This window comes from Chelonia mydas, chromosome 1 (genome assembly GCF_015237465.2).
Source record: "Chelonia mydas isolate rCheMyd1 chromosome 1, rCheMyd1.pri.v2, whole genome shotgun sequence".
NCBI lineage: Eukaryota > Metazoa > Chordata > Testudines > Cheloniidae > Chelonia > Chelonia mydas.
Genome location: NC_057849.1, coordinates 130,195,817 through 130,217,275, shown reverse-complemented (window position 1 = coordinate 130,217,275; position 21,459 = coordinate 130,195,817). Strand labels below are relative to the sequence as shown.

The following is a 21,459-nucleotide window of genomic DNA, read 5'->3' as shown; positions in this document are numbered from 1 at the left end:
GAAATGTATACAACACACACAAAATGCAGTCTGAAAATGCTGACACTTCACCAGCATTAGCATTTGTATCACTTTTTGACATGCCCCTTCGATACTCTTTTGTCAAAACGAGAACCTGAAGTACTGATTAGGAATACACCTACCCTGGAAATTCTTGCTGAATATAAATATTAAAATGAAATTATAAACTTCACTTATTTCAACAAGGGCTGTTTAGATAACCCTTTGCATTACATCACAACAGTAAAAATGATTTTACATACAACCATTTTTCATCCATAGGTCTTAAAGCACCTTACAAAAGGAGGGCATTATTGCCATTTGACATATGAAACACTACAAGAAGTAACTTGCCCAGGACTTCTCACAGTAGCTGGAAGTTGAATAAATGTCATCTTAATCATTCTTGGTTCAACTATAGATATCAGCTTGTGAATGTTCATAAAACCAATTCCACTTCTACTCACGATTTATATGGTCCATGTAATAAATTCCAATCTGTTGATCATAAACAGTTTCCCATCCTAAAGGAAGTTCATCGCCAACACAGTCAGCAAATGTTAATGGCTTTGTAATCCTGTAAAAATATAAATAATGAAAATAAACTCAAAAGATGCACAGTTTACTATGCAATTAATGCTATTTAGTATGTGCTTTGACTATATCAAACCTCTGATTTGACCAAGATTAAATAGTTATAACACTTGGGTATGCAATAGTAATTTTAAGTAAATGAAAACTAAAATGTACAAAGAAAATGAACATTTAATTTAGAAAGTATGCTGACAGCTACTCCCAAAACAGGTGAGACAGCTTCTCCCTTGAAGTTCTGTGTTTAACTATTTAATTATGATGGCATGCAGTCCTGCCAGTTTCCCCCCACCCCCATACTGCAGTAACAATGTGAGAACAGAGCTGGAATTCATTGCTGTTCACATTTATTGGAAACTTTATAGCATCCAAGTTTTTAGAATGTCAAAGCAGTACAATTTGCTATCCATAGCAGCTCAAATGTAAAAGAAAAAGTATCTTTTTCAACTGCCAATGCATAACTGTTCACGAAATTCTATTCTCTTAGGCCAACATAAATTACCCTGCTCTGCCCGGAAACAGGCAATCACAATAGGTTTGTGAAGCATTTTGATATTCCTAGAATGAAGGATACACACAAGTATCAGTGGCAAAATTACTAACTGAGTATTTTGAATATCATACTACTTCTGCAGCAACTGCTCAACAAACTAATAGGCAAGTGATAACATTCAATAGAGTACTGGTAAATAGTCATTCTTCCTACTATTCACTGCACCAGAGCTTCTTGACCTTTTTCTTTCTAACACCTCCACCCCCCAAATTTGCTATAAAACTCCACAGCCCAGTTGTGCCACAACCGTTTTTCTACATATAAAAGCCAGGGATGGCATTAAGGGGCAGCAAGCAGGGCAATTGCCCGGGGCCCCACGCCAAAGGGGGCACCACGAAGCTAAGTTGCTCCGGCTTCAGCCCTGGGTGGTGGAGCTCGGGGCTGCAGTCCTGTGCGACGGGGCTCTGGCTTTCTGCCCTGTACCCTAGCAATTCTAATGCCAGCCATGCTTGGTGGACCCCCTGAAACCTTTTCATGGCCCTTGGTTGAGTACCACTGCATCATGGATTCAACATTTGCATTGCTCTGGAACATCAAAACTACCAAGAATTTAAGAAAACCAATACAAAGGCAAAAGTAACCCAGACAGAACCAAGGGTGTAGATTTTTATCCAGTTTGACTTCCCACAGCACCATTCCAGCAGTTGTTGAAACCCTCACACAATGTATTCCCTAATAGTTTCTAAATGGCTCAAATAAAAAAAGTATAACTAGCTATGTAATCAACTCAGTCACAAAAGTAAAGTTAATTTTATAAAGATAAACATTAACTAAATATTCACAATACAAACATTAGTTAAATATAAACAATATAAATATAAACAATTCCAATATAATAAGTGATCCATAGAATCACAGACTATCACGGTTGGAAGGGACCTTAGCAAATCATCTAGTCCAACCCTCTGCTCAAAGCAGGACCAATCCCCAATTTTTTGCCCCAGATCCCTAAATGGCCCCCTCACGGATTGAACTCACAACCCTAGGTTTAGCAGGTCAATGCTCAAACCACTGACCTATCCCTCCCCTGATATCCGTATCACCACATACAGCCTAAAATCAGCTTCCAAATTTGTGCACAAATGTGCAATATCTGAATACAGTCTCCTATAAAAGATCAGAATTTGGACAACATTTATAAATGCATACATTTTATGGCCAGCAGGAATCCTAATGGTCATCAGTCTGACCTTCCATATAACACAGATCATTGAACTTCCTCCAGTAGTTCCTGCAAAAACTCTTATCTTTTTAAAAAAGACAGCCTTCTCAGTTTAAAGACTTCAGTTGACGGATTATCTACCACACCCATTGGCGAGTTGTTCCAATGGCTCATTACCCTCAATGATAAAAAATGTAAGCCTTAGTAATCGTTTCAATTTAATTAGCTTCAACTTTGAAAAGTCCAATACTGAATCTTTTTAAGCCTTTGTACGTTGGATTTAAAAGCCCTGAAGTATCAGATATAGTCTCTCAGTGTTAATACGAACTTACCAACTTGTCTCTTAACCTTTGCTTCATGAAACAATCTACTTAGTTTATTAAGTCTCTCACTGGAAGGTGTATTCTCCAGACCTCAAACCAGTCTTGGCTCTTTTTTGTACCCTCTTCAGTTTTTCAGGACCATCTTTGAAGTACTGATACCAAAATTGGCCAGAGCATTCCAGTAGTGGTTTCACCAATGCCATATATAAAAGTAATATCAATTCAGTATTCCTACTCAATGTTCCTTTGAGCATCCAAAGTGATCTTTATCCCTTTTAGCCATCACATCACACTGGCAGCTCATGTTTGTTTCGTTATCTACCATGACCACCTACGTTCTTTTCAGAATAAAGAAACTAGACTTATTGTTAACTGTCCCCAAGGCGGCCTGCAAGACATTGCTTATCTTTTTACATAAAAACAGTGAAATCTTTCATAATTTCCAAAACCTTTAGGCCCGATGTCAACTTTACAAATACAAATGGGAAAATATAATGACTCTATAGTAGTGTCTGGGTCTTGCTCTCCTTAAACTCTCTCTCAACTTAAAAAAAAAAAAAAGTATTTTTCACACTTTTATAGCAGCACTCTGCATTATACAATACTTCTATGTGAAAGTGTTCCACTCATTTTCAAAATGCAGGGAATATAATACAGTATCATGTTTGTAAACATGATGGGAAACAAACTAATTTGGGCAATATTCAAAACAATATTAACAAAATCCTAGTTTGTTCTCCTACTTACCATATACTTGTGGTCTAGATGTTTCCCAGAGACACTGATTATTTCTTCTGCACAACAGGTAGAAGATAGGCACACACAAAAAAAACCCAAAAGTTTTGTTTTAGTACCAAACGAGGTTTTGGTTTGAAGGAGATAGGAAAATTATGACTGATCCAATTAAAAAGCCCCTGCATAGTTAAAAGAAAAGGAGTACTTGTGGCACCTTAGAGACTAACCAATTTATTTGAGCAGAGCTTTCGTGACGAAGTGAGCTGTAGCTCACGAAAGCTCTGCTCAAATAAATTGGTTAGTTTCTAAGGTGCCACAAGTACTCCTTTTCTTTTTGCGAATACAGACTAGCACGGCTGCTACTCTGAAACCTGCATAGTTAAATTTATTGAACACAAAATAAAGAAGCAAAGAAAGATTTCAGAAGAGGATTCATTTTCTATCCAAGAAGGGGTGCACAGCAAGCACATGTAGAATGTTCTTAAATTACACCCAACTTCACTACAGATGCAAGAGGAACACTTTCTGTTGCTCAGACTTGTTCATCGATGTCACATGCAGAAGGCGTGGAAAGTGTGCCCCTCAAAACTATCTACATACTTATAAGATTCTCATTATAGCATCTGAAAGTTAAAAGGTTGTGTCTATACTAACACTTCTTTCACCTTTGGTCTTGAACCAGTGCATCTGTGTTGCCAGTGCTAACCTTAGTGGAAGTGCTAGCGAAGAGACCATGAAAAGCCGCTGCCATTTCCACGCTAGCTCTTTCACCATCACTACCACAGGTGGTGCAGCACCAGTGGTAAAACCACACTGGGATAGATCACAAAAATTCCATACATAGGCACATGCACGCAAACTGAACAATGATATTTACTTATCTCCCACGATTATTTTAAGCATTTTTAAATGCCCGTAGAGTGCTTTAAAACTGTGAATTACTTTGGAAGTACAAGACAGTAATTCATAGTCACAATCGCATACAATCATGCGGTTTTGAATGTGCCTAGTACAAGAGTTAGTGAACCGTATGATCAGTGCAATCATGTCCTTTTGTTTTTAAAGATAAAAATGTCAAATTAGGTTTGATAAAATTTTGCAGATTAAAGAATATTTTCAACAGTCTGCTAAAATGAAAGTTATGATAGCATTACGAGGTATTGTACACAATACTTACCCAACAGGAAACCCAAACAATTGGGAATAAAAATAGGAAGTTTTATGAACTTTAGGAGCTACAGAAATATATTTAGACTAAGTGATTAGAGTTTACTAATGCTACATGATTTGAGATTTGAAATCTAGTAAAATAAGGGAGGAATTTTACAGATTAGAGCTATTGTTACAGTTACACTAACAATTAGAGTATTGTTACAGTAAAATTTTCTCTAGCACTACATATACAGTACACCTACCTTAAAAGTTTCCATTACTGACAACTTGTATGATACTTCGTGTAGAACTGTCCATTTGAACCAAAAGCTGCAGTCATTGAGAAGAAGCTTTATTATAGAACAGCATAAGTGTTCTTCCAGGACTTTGTCTAGTAGTTATGCAGGCAAAATACTGCCACATTAGTTCTAATTTCTCTGGACTTCTGTTACAATATTAAAAATACAAGAGAAGGCATAGCAATTGATTTACCTCTGATGATTTTGTTCTAGACACCACCGTGTTTACAATTACTCAAGATAGTCTAGACATTGGTTCCTACCTAAACTGCCACATTATCAACAAGATTTTCTTTGGAATGGATAGTGAGGCATGCTTGCCCATCACACATACACATCCCTTATTCATAAGCAAAACCTACATATGCAGTATTCTGCCTTTGCATGCCATAAGAACCTTAATCCAGCATCCTTAATGATCCCACCTCTCTCACTTAAACTTCTAGAACATAAACAATATTAACTTTCTGGGAACAGACAGAGCAAAAGTGAACAGTAAAGAAAGGGAATTAAGTAGATGCAACAGGTTTTATACCATTTTCCAAAAACCTGTTTAAACTGTGGAATGATAGTTTGTGTATCCAAAGGAAACCTTAGATCTGTTAAGAATTCATGTCAGCATTCTAAAAAGAAAAAATGGAAATAGAAACAATGATCCCACAGTCAACAACTCAGTTATTTAAGTAAAGTTTTTACTAAAGAATTGTCTCTATTCAAAGTTGTACAAATTTAATTTTAATTCAGTTTAAAACTGATTTCCTTAAGCCAGTACAAAACAGAGTGGGTGTTCTTCATTTGATTTAAACCAAATTTATATTAATGTATCTTATTGATTCCTTATTTAATTAAGCTAAATCAAAATAAGCAAGGTTTAAATCAGATTAAGGTGTTTACACTGTGTTCGCACAGGTCTAACTAATCAGGTTTAAAGTTACACCTTTAGCTAAACTGGTACAATTCTGAACATAGACGAAGTCTAGAAAAATGTTTTTTCTGCTAGGCAAACTACAGGCTCCCATAATAATAAAATGTAAAATTGTAGAACAGTAACATACAAACAGACACTGCTGCAGCAGGTCAGCCAAAAAATATATCAGGAGACTACTGAAATTAAACGTCCTCTGGAAGTATCACATCCCTTTCTTTGATTAATTCAACGGCTACAAAAAAATAGTAGAGGTCTCCTTTCCTGTTTCTATATAAGGAATTGTACTTGGAATGTGTACATCTGTAAAAACACTTTAAGATCATCAAAATTAGGAGCTAGGCAGCAACAGACCAAGAGCACTCATTTTTTTACCTTAAAAAGGAATTCAATAGGTTCTTGTCTGAAGTCACAAGTGAAAACAACCTTTGGTGGTCTTATTCTATTCCCTCATCTGTTCACAGTATAAAACCAAAACATAATATAGCACAATTCACTCTCTCTGCATATGAAAAACACTAGTACTTGAAGAAAAGGGGTAACTGAAATACTGAGACGTGCTGAAAGAACTATTGGATGAAACTTTCATAGATTCAGAGAGTTTAAGGCCAGAAGGGATCATTTATTCCTGTTTATCACAGGCCATTACATTTCACCCATTTCCTTCGTATTGAGCCAAATAATTTGTTTGGCTACAGCATATCTTCCAGAAAGGCATCTAAATAGTGATTAGAGATGGAGAATCCACCACTTCCCTTAGTAGTTTTTTGGCAATGATTAATCACCCTCACTGTTAAAAATGTGTTGCTTGTTTCTAATTTGAATTTGTCTGCCTTCAACTTCCAGCCACTGGTTCTTGTTATCCCTTTTTTCCACTAGTTTAAAGAACTTGTACAGTGCCTGACTGCTCTACTTGGATCAGACCAATGGTATTCATCCTTCATGTTGATGAGAACAAAATTCATTCCAGTTGCAAGGAAAAGCCAACTAAATAACGCCTGTTGTGCACAACCTGAGACCTGTTTAGTGCTCACTAAAAGACACAGACTCCACTGTGGTCCCTTGACTCAAGTCCTCTAACATTCTGCAATGAGCACACGAAAAAGTACTTGGTAGGTTCCATGTAAACGTTTATTAAAGACCGCCAGATTAAGTTTCAAACCAGTGATACGGTGAGATCACTCCACACTGGCTTTTTCTGTCTCTCTTATCATCTGTGGTGTACAAGCTAAAAGGGTAAATTTTAAAATGGTACATTTTTATATAAAAAGGATTTGGTCTCTCATCTAGGGACCATACTTCACAGTAGTCAACGAACTGCCACAACAGTAGTCTACCAGTATTTTTGCCATTATTCATACCATAATTCAAATCAAGATTAAGCTGTTTCCTCAGCTCTTTGATTTAACTTTACCTTTTCCAAAAGTAATACCAATCTTCTGACATCACAGCCATTTTTGGCTATGTAACCCTTCAAATTTTGAAGCACATTACAAAGCTTCTGGAATCTGAATCCCCTTGGTTTAAAAACAGAAAGAAATCTTTAAGAACCATGATATTTTGTTTTGGGGGATTTTTTCCCCACCTAAATTGTTTTGAGTAAAAACATTTTTTTTAAAAGACAGTCTTGTATGCACGTGCAATAAAGCAAATAAAAATATTCCTATAATGCCTAGCTTTACTAAATATTTACTCTGCCAATTTAAAAGCCAAATTATAAGAACAGTCCAATTACAAGATTCGAGACTTGACATGAACATGAGACAGTGTTGCCACCTGATTAGATTCTGATTGAATCGGAATGGATTGCTTCCCATCCTCAATTTGTTTAGTTTACATTATCATCTGTTGTAGATGCATAAGAGGCGCTCCTCTGGATAACGTAAATGCTTCTAAATATAGTCCAACATCTTTGCAAAAGTAGTTCCCAAAAAAGTATTAGCTCGGGGGGGAAAGGGGGGGAAATCACAGTATTTTAGGTGAATACGCAACATTTTAGCCCAAACTTTAACACCCTTTATAATAGAATCCTGTTTTTTCATTTTAAAAAGGTGGAAATCCCCTCTTGGGATAAAAAGAACACAACACAAAAAACTCAAAGGACCTTTGTATAATAAGAAAACCTTTATGGGTACATAACAAGTGACAACTACATGCCCCTCCTGCTCCTTCAAAGAGGGCTGAAAGCAGTTTGGTTGTTAGTACAGACACCCGGTACAACCAGTGATGAACTGCCAAAAGCTGAAGAACCAGTTCCTTCAGTCGCTCCAGGTCTTCGGCAGCACTGAAGGACCCACCGCCGAAGAAGTGCCGCTGAAGACCCGGAGCACCGCCGGGTGAGTAAAAATTAAAAAGGATTCTCAGGGGAGCCTCCCCAGCAGACAGCTCAGGCGGGCTGGACAGGATGGTCCCGTGGTCCGGAAGTGGCCCGCAGGCCGGAGTTTGCCCACCCCTTTAACAATCGGTTCTAAACCGGATTCAAAATTTAACAACCGGTTTGCGCAAACCAGCTCCAGCTCACCACTGGATACAACCAATTTTGGTTACTTCCAACACCCTGCTCAGAAATTGAGCTAGACCAGGGGTGGCCAACCTGAGCCTAGGAAGGAGCCAGAATTTACCAATGTACATTGCCAAAGAGCCACAATAATACGTTAGCAGCCCCCCATTAGCTCCCCAATATTCCCAGTGCCTCCCGCCCACTGGCAGCCCCGCCGATCAGCGCCTCCCCATCCTTCCCTGCACTTCCTGATCAGCTGTTTCATGGCGTGCAGGAGGCTCGGAGAGCGAGAGGAGGAGCGAGGGCATAGCAGGCTCAGGGGATGGGGTGGAGTGGGGGCAAAGCCAGGGGTTGAACAGTGAGCACCCCCCAGCACACTGGAAAGTTGGCGCCTGTAGCTCCAGTCTCGGAGTTGATGCCTATACAAGGAGCCGCATATTAACTTCTGAAGAGCCGCATGTGGCTCCGGAGCCACAGGTTGACCACCCCTGAGTTAGACCACTGGGAGAACAAGAGGCTGGAACATGTTGGGTGAGATTTTCATACCTGCTATGGCCCCTTTACAGCCAGTAGCTATGTCTTGTCAACACAGTGCTTTCTACATAGGGGATTACGTGAGTATAACTGTCAATCGGGGTGTAGATTTTTCACAAGGTCACAGGATGTTGAATGAGAGTGCGCAATTTTACACAAGAAAACGCTATTCATTATCTTATCCTTATTCATTCTGATAGGGCTAATGCTGGTCCTCTCACAAAGTGAAGGCACTGTTTTAAACACCATACTGGCAGTTGCTAGGGAGAAAAGGGATGAGAAGTGGAGAGGGTGAAATGAGGAGGAAAGCACATATCTAAACTGTTTTTGTCAGATGTCCGACTTTTCTCCTAATGTTTGTTTGCCTTTCATACTATATGTAATTTCTAGCCACTTTAATAAGTTTACGCTTGTACATTAGCCTGGTATTTTAGCAACTCTTTTTCACAGAAAATATACAGTTAGGAAAGGGAAACATTGAAGAGGGCTTTTTTTGTTGTTTCACAAAGCCATTCACAGGAAAAGCTGTTTACAGCTTTTTTTAGTCACATTCCAATCTTGAAGAAGCTATAATGACTTCCTTCACCTTTGTAGCTACAGGCTGGCTAGGAGTACATTCCAAAGCCTGCAGGAACTTCTTTGAAGAAAGCCAGCCTGTGACCAATGAACTGTTCAGCTATATCCCTCCTGCAGCCCTAACCCTCACAGCTCCTCCAAACAGACTAATCCAAAGAGATCAAACACACTCTCCTTAGAGATGCCACCTCCCTCCCAGAAGGACAGTACAGTATTGAACAAATAATGAATGCACTACCCTGGCCGTGAAGGAATGCGCTTTTTCAGCAATATTTCTTGTCAAAAATATAGTGGTTTTTTTTAAAAAAGCTAGGACACCTTTAGCAATGTGGCAGCAAACAAGATGACACTCATTTCTGTATGTAAAAATCTGTAATAAATTACATCATAAGCAATGAACCCTATATTATGGTACTTTTGGATATTATCACATTTGTCCAGCTTACATAAAGCATCCCATTCTACGAACAAAATTCAGAACATGCTAAATATTCTACTCCTGGGGGAATTCTGTGCCACTGCGCAAGCACAGAATTAATGTCCCCCACAGATTCCCCCCCATCCATACAATGGGGAGTGGGGGCTCAAGGATACATGGAGACAGAGGCAGCTACGCCTGGCTGAGTGAAGGTGAAAGGACACAAGGAGGAATGGAGGTGTGGGGCACACGGGGACAGCGACAGACATAGGCGCCGACTCCAGGGTTGGAGCACCCACAGGGAAAAAATGGTGGGTGCTGAGCACCCACCGGCAGCCCCCCAATCAGCAGCTCCTCTTCCCCCCAGGACTTCCTTCCCGCCAACAGGCTCTGCCGATCAGCACCTCCCCCTCCGTCCACGCACCCCCTCCCGCCCACTGCAGACAGCTGTTTCACAGCATGCAGGAGGCTGGCGGCAAGGGGAAGGAGCAAAGACGCAGCAGGCTCTGGACAGGGGAGGCGGAAGAGGTTGGGAAGAGGTGGGGCAGGGTGGAGAAGGGGCAGGACAGGGCGGGGCAGTGTGGGGCACTGAGGAAAGGGGTGGAGTGGGGGCGGGGCCTAGGGCAGAGCCTGTGAGGGCAAATGTGAAGTCGGCACCTGTGGGGGCAAATGTGCTTGACTGAATGGAAGAGGCTGGGGGCAGCCAGGGTCTGCATGCAGGAGGCTCCCCAATTCCCTAACAATCCCTCCCACACCCACAACAAACCTGTTCTATACTTTTCCCACCACACCCAGCAACCCTCCAAGATTCTCTCCCAGGCACCTTCCCAGCAACACTTCCTTATCCCTCACCTCCTCCGTTACCCTTGATTCCCCCAAGCCTTTGCACTGCTTCTGAGGGATACAGGAAATATGTTTCTATATTGCTGTTTAAATGAATTATTACTCAAAGTTTGTATTAATATACCTAGTAAGGAATCTATTGGTCAAAAAACACATTTCCTGAATCTTTTTTGTCTGTATTTTTACAGATATACTTGCTGACAGGTATTTTGAAATAAATTACCAAAATAACTGAAACTGGCATGATTATGTAGTGTTAGTTTGACAAATAAAATATGCAGAATTTTAAAATATTGTGTGCAGAATTTTTAATTTGTTGGTGCAGAGTTTCCCTAAAAGTAATGTTCAAATCATAGAAGATGGTTAGCATTTTAATATTACAACCTTTTTTTAAAGCCCACATTCACTACTTAGAAATATGGGTAGCTCAGAGTAATATAGGCTATAAATACACATTTTTTAAAAAAAGATAAAACCTTAAGGTAAAGTCTTCCCTCAAATAAAAGTGCACATTTGTGTACAAGTGCCTGACTGGCTAATTGGATTTCACCCTTGGAAAACAGCAGCTCAAATATAAACTTAATTTCTGAAATAAAATAATTTGGTACACATCAGCTCAGGCCCTCATGGACATAAATCCACAACATAAATGACCACACAGAAATTGGCACAAATAAAGCTCAGTGCTCAGAAGGACAGTGTTAGCACAGAAAATTTCAGAATGCAATATATCCTAGCTTGAGGTCACTGGGAGGAAAATACAGAAAGACTCATACTACAAGAACCTGCACTGTGCTCAGCAACTACACAACATTCAATGCCAGTTGCCTTAGTTCTTTTATTTATATATAAACTCTTATAGCAATTATATAATCAATATATGAATTATCATATTTTGAATTATTGCATATTTTAAATTACAACTTGCATTAAAAGCAGCCTCTCACAATGGATTTTTCCCCCTCAGAAATAAAACATTACTTCAGAATGAGAGAGAAAAAAAGAGTATCAATTCAAAGGTCAGTTATTTTTATGGTCCTCTAGAGTGCTTCCTGCACTTTCCCAAACGTAAAAAAATTTAACATAAGCAGGTTACATTGTAGCATTATTCCAAAGGTATTTCAGTAGCATAAAACAGAAGTAGCACAGTGATGAATCAGGCTCATTGTGCTTAAAAAACAATGGAAGAGAGCTGCTTTCCACTGACTACCAGGTATATAATATTTTTTTAGCCGAAGTCTCTTATTGGTCTCTAACAGCATGAACTGCAAGTTGTTCTGTATTTACAAACCCTTGCACCTGCGTAGGACAAAAATTATAGGATTAATGCAAAGATCAGACTGCAGGACTGGGAATTTAGTGCCTAGTATTCTCAGGATGAGCAAATCATTTCATATTATTTAATTTGGCAACTGTTACAAAAATACATAAAAAGTAGAAAGTCACTTGATAAATATCACTTATAATGGTATACAAATGAAGAAAAACATTCCCATTTTTCTTGAAATGGTCATTATATCAAATTAATAGGTCAGACATATTCTGTTCTGACTTCTGAAAATTCACTAGAATGATTTTGATTCACACAGTTTTATAGGATCTTGAGCCTTGTATTATATGGCATACTGCATCAATTCAGAGATCACGGAGACAAGACGACTTCAATTTTTCACGCCGTACAACCCCTTTACATTTTCTTAAGTGTCAGTGATAATCAGCCAAACAGAAAAGAACCTCACCCATGCACCTGAATCTGAGAGATGCATTAAACACGTTCAGTGTATCCTCTGATATCTCACATAAGCCAAATGCTTAGGAAGAAGATGAGTACAGGTAACCATGAAATACTGAAATCTCTAGTATGCAGCTCCTTCCATGCCACAAATAACCAATCTGAATAGGATAGCCCCAATGTCTGCATACACCAAGAGGGTAGAATCTCTTCAGGACAGCAGCTGTATGTTGAATTTGGGATGAACTGAACTGTAAAACCCATAACAAACAATCCTGTACATTAGCAAAATAAGAATAAATAACAGTAGTTCATAGTCTCAATCTTGAGAACCTGTATACCTAAAGTTATGGTTGAACAAACAAAAAAATTGGAAGACTCCACCCTCCGACTTTTTCTTTACTATCATCAAGTAAACCTATGAGCAATGATAGTTATATACTATATTTTCTTCACAATCAAATTCAGAAAAGGTGGCAAGGCTTAGAAAAAGTTGTTTTATTCCATTACACCTTAAAAACTGTAATAGTCTCTAATGGAAAAAAGAAAAGGAGTACTTGTGGCACCTTAGAGACTAAACAATTTATTTGAGCATAAGCTTTCGTGAGCTACAGCTCACTTCACCAGATGAAGTGAGCTGTAGCTCATGAAAGCTTATGCTCAAATAAATGAAGTGAGCGGTAGCTCACGAAAGCTTATGCTCAAATAAATTGGTTAGTCTCTAAGATGCCACAAGTCCTCCTTTTCTTTTTGCGAATACAGACTAACACGGCTGTTACTCTGAAACCTCTCTAATGGAAATTACAATAAGTAAAAATAATGTAAAAAGTGATATATAATTTGTTTTAGAACTCAATAGTCATCTAGATATTTAAAAACAGAAGAAAAAAAATGTCAACATATTTTCTGCAGCATGGGTACATTTCCTTTTCCAGATCACCAGAGTCTTTCCCCTAACCTCAAAGTTAGAGGGGCATGTAACCGCCCAATTTGTGTTTATCCCTTTATGGCATGTCAATTTTTACTTCAATTAGTTGATATTACTTGCAAATTATGTTTTATTTTATGTATTTAAAATCTCCAGGTACACTACAAAATACACACAAAATATTATTATAAAGCTTCATAAAACAGGTCTCCCAAATGTGGGCTAACCCAGCAAATCTTAAAAGATACAAGGACCTCTCACAAACTCTCCCAAAACCCAAAGGAGCTTTCCCCATCATATCAGCCAGAGTTGTCTTCCACTCATTCTCCTAATTCTCAGAAAATGTAGTGCTTGTTTTTCAGTTCTTCAGTACCTCCCAATAAATGTGTGTAGTCTCTACGCACATATGCCTATAAAGCTCCTACATGCTCCTATATGCCAAAAATGCATATAACCATGATGAATTTACAGTGATTATTACTTTAGGTTTAGTCATCAAGCTTAATATTCATCATATATTTTTCAGAGGTAACAATAATGATACCAAACCTTATAATCTTAAATGCGGCCAGTAGTTTCACAATACTTTATATTTAAATTTAAAGAAAGCTAGTGTAATTTAGTGCTTTAGAGAAAGTAATAAAACAGTTGCTCATAACTTCACTCTCACTCTTATGTGGCATATAGTCACAGAATTAACAATGATCTGTGAAAATGTTCCATTCAGGAATGCTGACCAAACAAGACATTATTAATGAACAAAGACCAGTGGGAAAATAGGAACTTGCTTTAGGTAACAGAAACACTTAAGTGGAACCTGCATAAATATGGTATATTAAAGAAATAGATCTATTAGAAAAAAAATTGCATTTTCTGTGTACCAAACTAAATACAAATAGTGACACAGTGATGAAGCCCTTTAACATGAGTAAAATAGTACTAACAGAAGTTATAAAATTTGTTAAGAGTACAAAATTCCAGCGTACTCAAAAAGCAAAAGAAAATCCATCAGCTAAAACAACAGAGCTGTTTAACATTTGCTTTGCACTGCAGCCAACTCTATCTGATAAAATAGCAGAGTGCTCTTAAAATAATTGTGAAAGGATTAGACCCATAAAAATAATAAAGTAATTTTGCAAAAATAATCATTTAATAAGTTTCCATAAAAAGCAGTGCAAATTTTAAATACAGTAAATTCCTGGAGCGACAAGACATACAACAGGGTGTGACAAAGTTCCTCCTCTACCTGGGTGGGTCTTGCGCTTATTGGAGGATTTGCTCACCTTGGAGCTTCACAGCAGCCCTCAGCTTGGCCATTTTTCTGAACCCACAGTCCAGGTCGACTCCTCCTGTGTCCGACCAGGAGTTGGGAGGTTTGGGGGGAACCCAAGCCAGTCTTCTACTCTGGGTTCCAGCCCAGGGCCCTGTGGAATGCAGCTATCTAAAGTGTCTCCTGAAACAGCTGTGTGACAGCTACAACTCCCTGGGCTACTTCCCCATGGCCTCCTCCCAACACCTTCTTTATTCTCACCATAGGACCTTCCTCCTGGTGTCTGATAATGCTTGTACTCCTCAGTCCTCCAACAGTCCGTGTTTTCACTCTCAGCTCCTAGCGCCTCTTGCTCCCAGCTCCTCACACGCACACCACAAACTGAAGTGAGCTCCTTTTTAAACCCAGGTGCCCCGATTAGCCTGCCTTATTTGATTCTAACAGCTTCTTGATTGGCTGCAGGTGTTCTAATCAGCCTGTCTGTCTTAATTGTCTCCAGAAGGTTCCTGATTGTTGTGGAACCTTAGCTGTTACCTTACCCAGGGAAAAGGGACCTACTTAACCTGGGGCTAATATATCTGCCTTCTATTACTCTCCTGTAGCCATCTGGTCCGATCCTGTCACATATTCCCCCCCCCGCTCAACACTATGGGATTGGGCAACTTGGGACACCAGGCCGTGTACTCGTGACAAGCCATCTGCATTGCCATGGTGGCTTCCAGCCCGGTGTTGTATGGTGAATTGGAAAGGTTGTAGGGACAGGAACCATCTGGTCACCCTTGCATTCTTCTCTTTATTTTACTGCATCCACTGGAGGGGGTGCATGGTCGGTCACAAGGGTAAACCGTCGTCCCAGAAGGTAATAACGTAGTGTTTCCATGGCCCATTTCACAGCAAGGCACTCTCTTTCAACCACGGCATACTTCTGCTCTCTCGGGAGGAGTTTCCTGCTCAGGTAGAGGATTGGGTGATCATCTCTGACCATCTGCGATAGGACAGCTCCCAATCCTACTTCAGATGCATCTGTTTGTAAAATGAATTCTTTGTTGAAGTCTGCGGCTATAAGCACGGAGTTACTGCAGAGGGCTGTCCGTCGATCCATGAATGCTTTCTCTGCGGCATCTGTCCATTTCACCATGCCTGGACCCCGGGCTTTTATCAGGTCTGTCAGGGGACTCGCTTTGGTAGCAAAATGGGGAATAAATCGTCGGTAGTACCCCGCCACACCCAGGAATACCCGGACTTGTTTTTTCCGATTCGGCCGGGGCCAATTTTGGATAGACTCTAGTTTGTTTAGTTGGGGCGTGACCATGCACCTTCCTACAATGTAGCTAAGGTACTTAGCCTCGGCTAGCCCTATAGCACACTTGGCTGGGTTGGCTGCGAGGCCAGCCCGTCTTAGTGTGTCTAGAACCGCTTCCACCTTTTCTAAGTGGGTTTCCCAGTCGGGGGTGTGAATAATCACATCATCCCAGGTATGCCGCTGCACAACTGGTATGGGACTGTAGGAGCTTGTCCAGAAGACGCTGGAAGGTGGCAGGTGCCCCAAGCAGTCCAAAAGGAAGAACAGTATATTGAAACAGACACTCTGGTATAGAGAATGCAGTCTTTTCTTTCGCATCTTTGGCAAGGGGAATCTGCCAGTATCCCTTTGTTACATCAAGGGTGGTCAAAAATCGGGCATTGCCCAGGCGGTCAACTAACTCATCAATATGGGGTATGCATCGAATTTGGATATTTCTCATTCAGCCGGCGAAAGTCATTACAAAAACCTAGTTGAGCCATCGGGTTTGGGCACCAACACAATCAGGCTTGACCACTAACTGTGGGACTCTTCGATGACTCCCAGCTCCAACATCCTTTTTACCTCTGCCTTGATCTCCTCCATTTTTGCCGCTGGGACCAGATAGGGCCTTAAAGTTACCTTTGCCCCAGGGTCTGTGATAATGTGGTGATATGCTGCGGTGGTCCAACCTGGTTTGATTGAAAACACGTCCTGGTATCGGCTGATCATCTCAATTACCTCCTTCTTCTGGTTTGGTGTCAGATCAGTGGATATCCTGATCTGCTCCTGCATGTTATTTCCCTGGATCGGGGTCTCCTGGCACACTACACGCCTCTCATTGGTGCCAAGCCTTTAAGAGGCTAATGTGATAAATTTTTCTTGTTTCCGGCATCCTAGCTGCCGCACCTTGTAGGTTACTTCCCCCACGGGTTCAACCACCTCATAGGGCCCCTGCCATTGGGCCAAAAGCTTGCTTTCTGCCGTGGGTACCAACACCATCACCCAATCCCCTGGTTGGAACTGTCAGACTTTTGCCTGGAGATTGTAATGGGTTCACTGGGCCTCCTGCGCCTTTTCCAAATGTTCCCGTACAACAGAGGTGACCCAGGCTATCCGTTCTCGCATCTGCAACACATGGTCAATTATATTTCTCCCCTCATTGGGTTCCTCTTCCCAGATTTTTTTTGCAATATCTAGTATGCCACGGGGGGTGACATTCGTATAATTCAAAGGGGGAAAACCCAGTTGAGGCCTGAAGTACCTCCAGGATTACAAATATAAGGTAGGGTAGTAGGGTGTCCCAATCCATCCCGTCCCGACTTTCCTTATCATTGCCTTAAGGGTTCAGTTAAACCTTTCTACCAGCCCATCAGTCTGCGGATGATAGATTGAAGTTCTCAGGGTATGCATATGGAGCAGCGTACAGAGGTCCTTCATTAGCTTAAACATAAATGGAGTATCTTGGATTGTTAATATCTCCTTTGGTAGCCCCACTTGGGCAAAGATCCCCACCAACTCTTTAGCTATCGTTTTAGAGGCCGTGTTCCGCAGGGCAACGGCTTCTGTGTAGCGACTAGCATAATCCAGAACAACAAGTATATATTGGTGGCCCCGGGCTGTCTTCTCCAGGGGTCCCACTAGGTCCATGGCTATTCGTTCGAAGGGGACCTCTATGATGGGAAGGGGTACTAAAGGTGCCCTCAAGTGGGGATGGGGACTGTGCAGGATGCACAGTACCTCCGCACTTCTTCATGTATTCTGGGCCAGAAGAATTGTCGCAGGACCCATGCCAGGGTCTTCTCTACTCCCAAATGCCCCCCAAAAAGATAACTATGGGCCAGACTTAATACAGCATTCTGGTGTTTTTGAGGTACTAGGATCTGCTGTACCTTCTGCCCCTGTACTGGTGCAACCCGGTATAAGAGATTCTTCTTCATTATGAAGTAGGGTCCTGGTCCCTGCGTTTTCCCTTCCATGGGGACCCCATCTATTTCGGTCACCTCTTTCCTAATGTTGTCGTACCTTGGGTCTTCAGCCTGGTCCCGTCCAAAATTTCCTCTCCCGGGGCTAATCTGCCCGAGATCTACGGGGCCAGTATCTGTTGCTTCTACTGGTTCAGAGGTGTTAGGGTGTGGGTCAGACTCAGGTGCTTCTCCCTCCTGGGTGGCCTTCTTTTCAGCTGCTCAGGTCCACCTACCTAGGAGAGCGGATGGGCCAGTATTCGGGTTCCCAAGGCCTTAGCTGCCCTTCTTTCCCTTTTCGTCTTTCTATCCTGTCTGGGAGTGGAGAAAAAATCTGGGGATATTTCAGAGAAGATTGGAGGTTAACAGTCTACTGTGGATGCCTCACTAACTTCAGGGCTTACCCCTTTCCCCAATTCCCCTACCGGGAGTAAATCTCCAAACCCTGGGAAGTCCCTCCCTATGAGCATCAGGTATGGGAGTTCAGGGACTACCCCTCTGCTACCTCAGTAGTGTTCCCCTGAATCTTGATTTTTCCTGGGATGGTGTGGTAATAACCAACTGTCCCATGGACATATATTATCCCCATACACTTAGGGGCGATTTGATAGCTGTTTTCAACTACCTGAAAGGGGCTTCCAAAGAGGATGGATCTAGACTGTTCTCAGTGGTAGCAGATGACAGAACGAGGAGTAATGGTCTCAAGTTGCAGTAGCGGGAGCTTTATGTTGGATATTAGGAAAAACCTTTTTTTACTAGGAAAGTGGTGAAACACTGGAATGTGTTACCTAGGGAGGTGGTAGAATCTCCTTCCTTTGAGGTTTTTAAGATCAAGCTTGACAAAGCCCTGGATGGGATGATTTAGTTGGGGATTGGTCTTGTTTTGAGCAGGGGTTTGAATTAGATGACCTCCTGAGGTCCCTTCCAACCCTGATATTCTATGATTCTATTTCCTCCGGACTCTGGGACTCAATTCGTAACCACTTTCGTGCAAAATGGATGAAATCATATAATTGGGACCGTGGGGTTTTGTTGTCCTGGTACCTCCACTCATGATATTGCTGGGCCCACACTGCTGTCATTACCCCAGATCTGATCAGGATCTCTGCTTTCAGCTGGGGGTAGTCTTCAGGCAAATCATAGTAGGCCTTCTGGGCCTCCCCACACAGGAATGGAGCGAGGATGCCAGACCACTGTTCTGGGGGCCAAGCCTCCCACAGGCCTGTCCTCTCAAAGGCCAGGAGGTATGCCTCTACGTCATCCTCCCGCGTCATTTTCTGCAGCCAATTACTGGCCCACATGATCTGCGTCCCATCATGGCCACGGTTCAGCTCTGTAAGGGCCTTTACCTGGTTTACCAGTTCCTGCAGCATAGCCCAGTCTTGAGCAGCCTGGTCCATCAGCAGCCAATTAGTCTCTTGCTGCAGTCACACTGCCTCCTGTTGGGCGGCTGCCTGGACACGGGTAGCTTCCTGCTGGGCAGCCGTGGCTTGTATCAGTGCCCGCACTACCTCCTCCATTGTGGTGAAAAAAAAGAAAATAGACCCTCTCCCTTCCCCCTCCCGCCCAACACCCTCCTTCTTCCGCCGCGCTGTGTACACCAGATCCCACTTCTCACACCAGTTGTGACAAAGTTCCTCCTCTACCTTGGTGGGTCTTGTGCTTATTGGAGGATTTGCTCGTCTTGGAGCTTCACGGCAGCCCTCAGCTTGGCCATTTTTCTGAACCCACAGTCCAGGTCGACTCCTCCTGGGTCTGACCAAGGGTTGGGAGGTTTGGGGGGAACCCGGGCCTGCCCTCTACTCTGGGTTCCAGCCCAGGGCCCTGTGGAATGCAGCTGTCTAAAGTGCCTCCTGGAACAGCCGTGCAACAGCTACAACTCCCTGGGCTACTTCCCCATGGCCTCCTCCCAACACCTTCTTTATTCTCACCATAGGACCTTCCTCCTGGTGTCTGATAATGCTTGTACTCCTCAGTCCTCCAACAGTCCGCGTTTTCACTCTCAGCTCCTAGCACCTCTTGCTCCCAGCTTCTCACTCCACAAACTGAAGTGAGCTCCTTTTTTAAATCCAGGTGCCCCGATTAGCCTGCCTTCATTGATTCTAGCAGCTTCTTGATTGGCTGCAGGTGTTCTAATCAGCCTGTCTGTCTTAATTGTCTCCAGAAGGTTCCTGATTGTTGTGGAACCTTCCCCGTTACCTTACCCAGGGAAAAGAGACCTACTTAACCTGGGGCTAATATATCTGCCTTCTATTACTCTCCTGTAGCCATCTGGCCTGACCCTGTCATAAGGGCTACAGTATAAACAGCAGTGAAGACACACACTGTGAGCTTGACTACAAATTACATGCTACTGCACATCTACAAGTACCGAATACCAGCACCTGGCAGCTAGAGAACAGAAGGCAACTGCTGCTGGTGAAAAAACCAGTTCACCACAGGACAAGAGACAAATCCTGCCACTTCTATCAATGAAGAGGAAATGTACACAGGTAACATACTCAAATCCTTCAACACTAGATAAGGATCCTCCTCCTCCTCCTTCCCTCAAAAAACAAATACGATTAAGAAAGTTAAAAATAGATATTTCCGTTTCCTAAGATTATTTCCCTTTAATTCCAGTGCTCTGAGAAAGTTTATCTGGTTTATCAACTTCCCATGTTTGTGTTTGAAAAGGAGGAGTGTTAAAGCCATACTTCCCTCTATAATAACTCTAGAAACTGATTTTATAAGCTTTGTATTACTGTATTATTAATACTACTAAATGGCATCTTATTAGCATTTCTCTCCAAGTTCTGCAGCTCTCTTAGAAGGTCTGGCATAGGGGCAATTTTAATTATGAAATCACCTCTTCACTCTCACCCCCCAAAAATCTGTTAGGTGTTCTTCAACACAGGCTTATTTTTCTACATTTAAACATTCCTTTGTGGTCAGGGGAAGCAGATGTGAAGGTCATTTCCACTATTGATACACAGACTTTGATTCCCTGTGATGTCTAAGCAGCACTCGGAGCAGAATGGGGCCCTGCAGAGAGCCAACCACTCTCAACCATGCAGTCCCGGAGTAAGTTAGAGCCAAGGGGTTGGGGGAGGGGAATGGTATATCAGCACAAAAAGGGAGGAGTGGCAGGAGACAGATAAGAGCAAAGGGAGGACACAGCGTGAGGATAGGACAGAGAGGGACAGAAAGCCTTGGGAAGAGGGACAGGAGAGAGGGACAGGCATTAGAAAACGCTGCCCTACAAAACCTGGAATTGAACCCGAGTCCTCAGTCTCCACATTCCTCAGCTCTCAGCACATAATTCTGAAACCCACTGAAAATGTATGTCTCTCTTCCCCCTTTCAAGGGACTGATACACAGAGAATAACAGCTTACTACTGCCATTAGTTATTCCACTAACACAACAAGTAGAGGTCTGTATTCTAGGTCTAAAGACCCAGATCCTGCTGTGGCATGGGTTCTGTGGAAAAAGTGCATATGATCATGTAATTAAAGACTACATCTCCCACTTTACCCCTTATTCGGGACAAGATCTAAATTTTAATATAGCATAAGAATTAAGAAAATTATAGTCAAAGATGTCAGACCCATATTTAGGGGTTGTTGTTTTTGTTTGGTTAACTTTCTTACGCCCACTTAAAAAAAAATGGTAGTCATCAATCTAGCATATGT

The 21,459-nt window shown here is 41.7% G+C and overlaps 1 protein-coding gene across 4 annotated transcripts in view; it reads right to left on the bottom strand.

Moving 5' to 3' along the window:
- The window catches only part of WWC3 (WWC family member 3), a 168,236-nt gene that overhangs the window by 122,137 nt on the left and 24,640 nt on the right, over window positions 1-21,459 (bottom strand). For all 4 annotated transcript variants that reach the window (XM_037899987.2, XM_037899995.2, XM_037899982.2 and 1 more), the window contains exon 2: window positions 468-577. In XM_037899987.2, coding sequence (XP_037755915.1) covers window positions 468-577 — 110 coding nt within the window. The remainder of the gene's footprint in view (window positions 1-467; window positions 578-21,459) is intronic.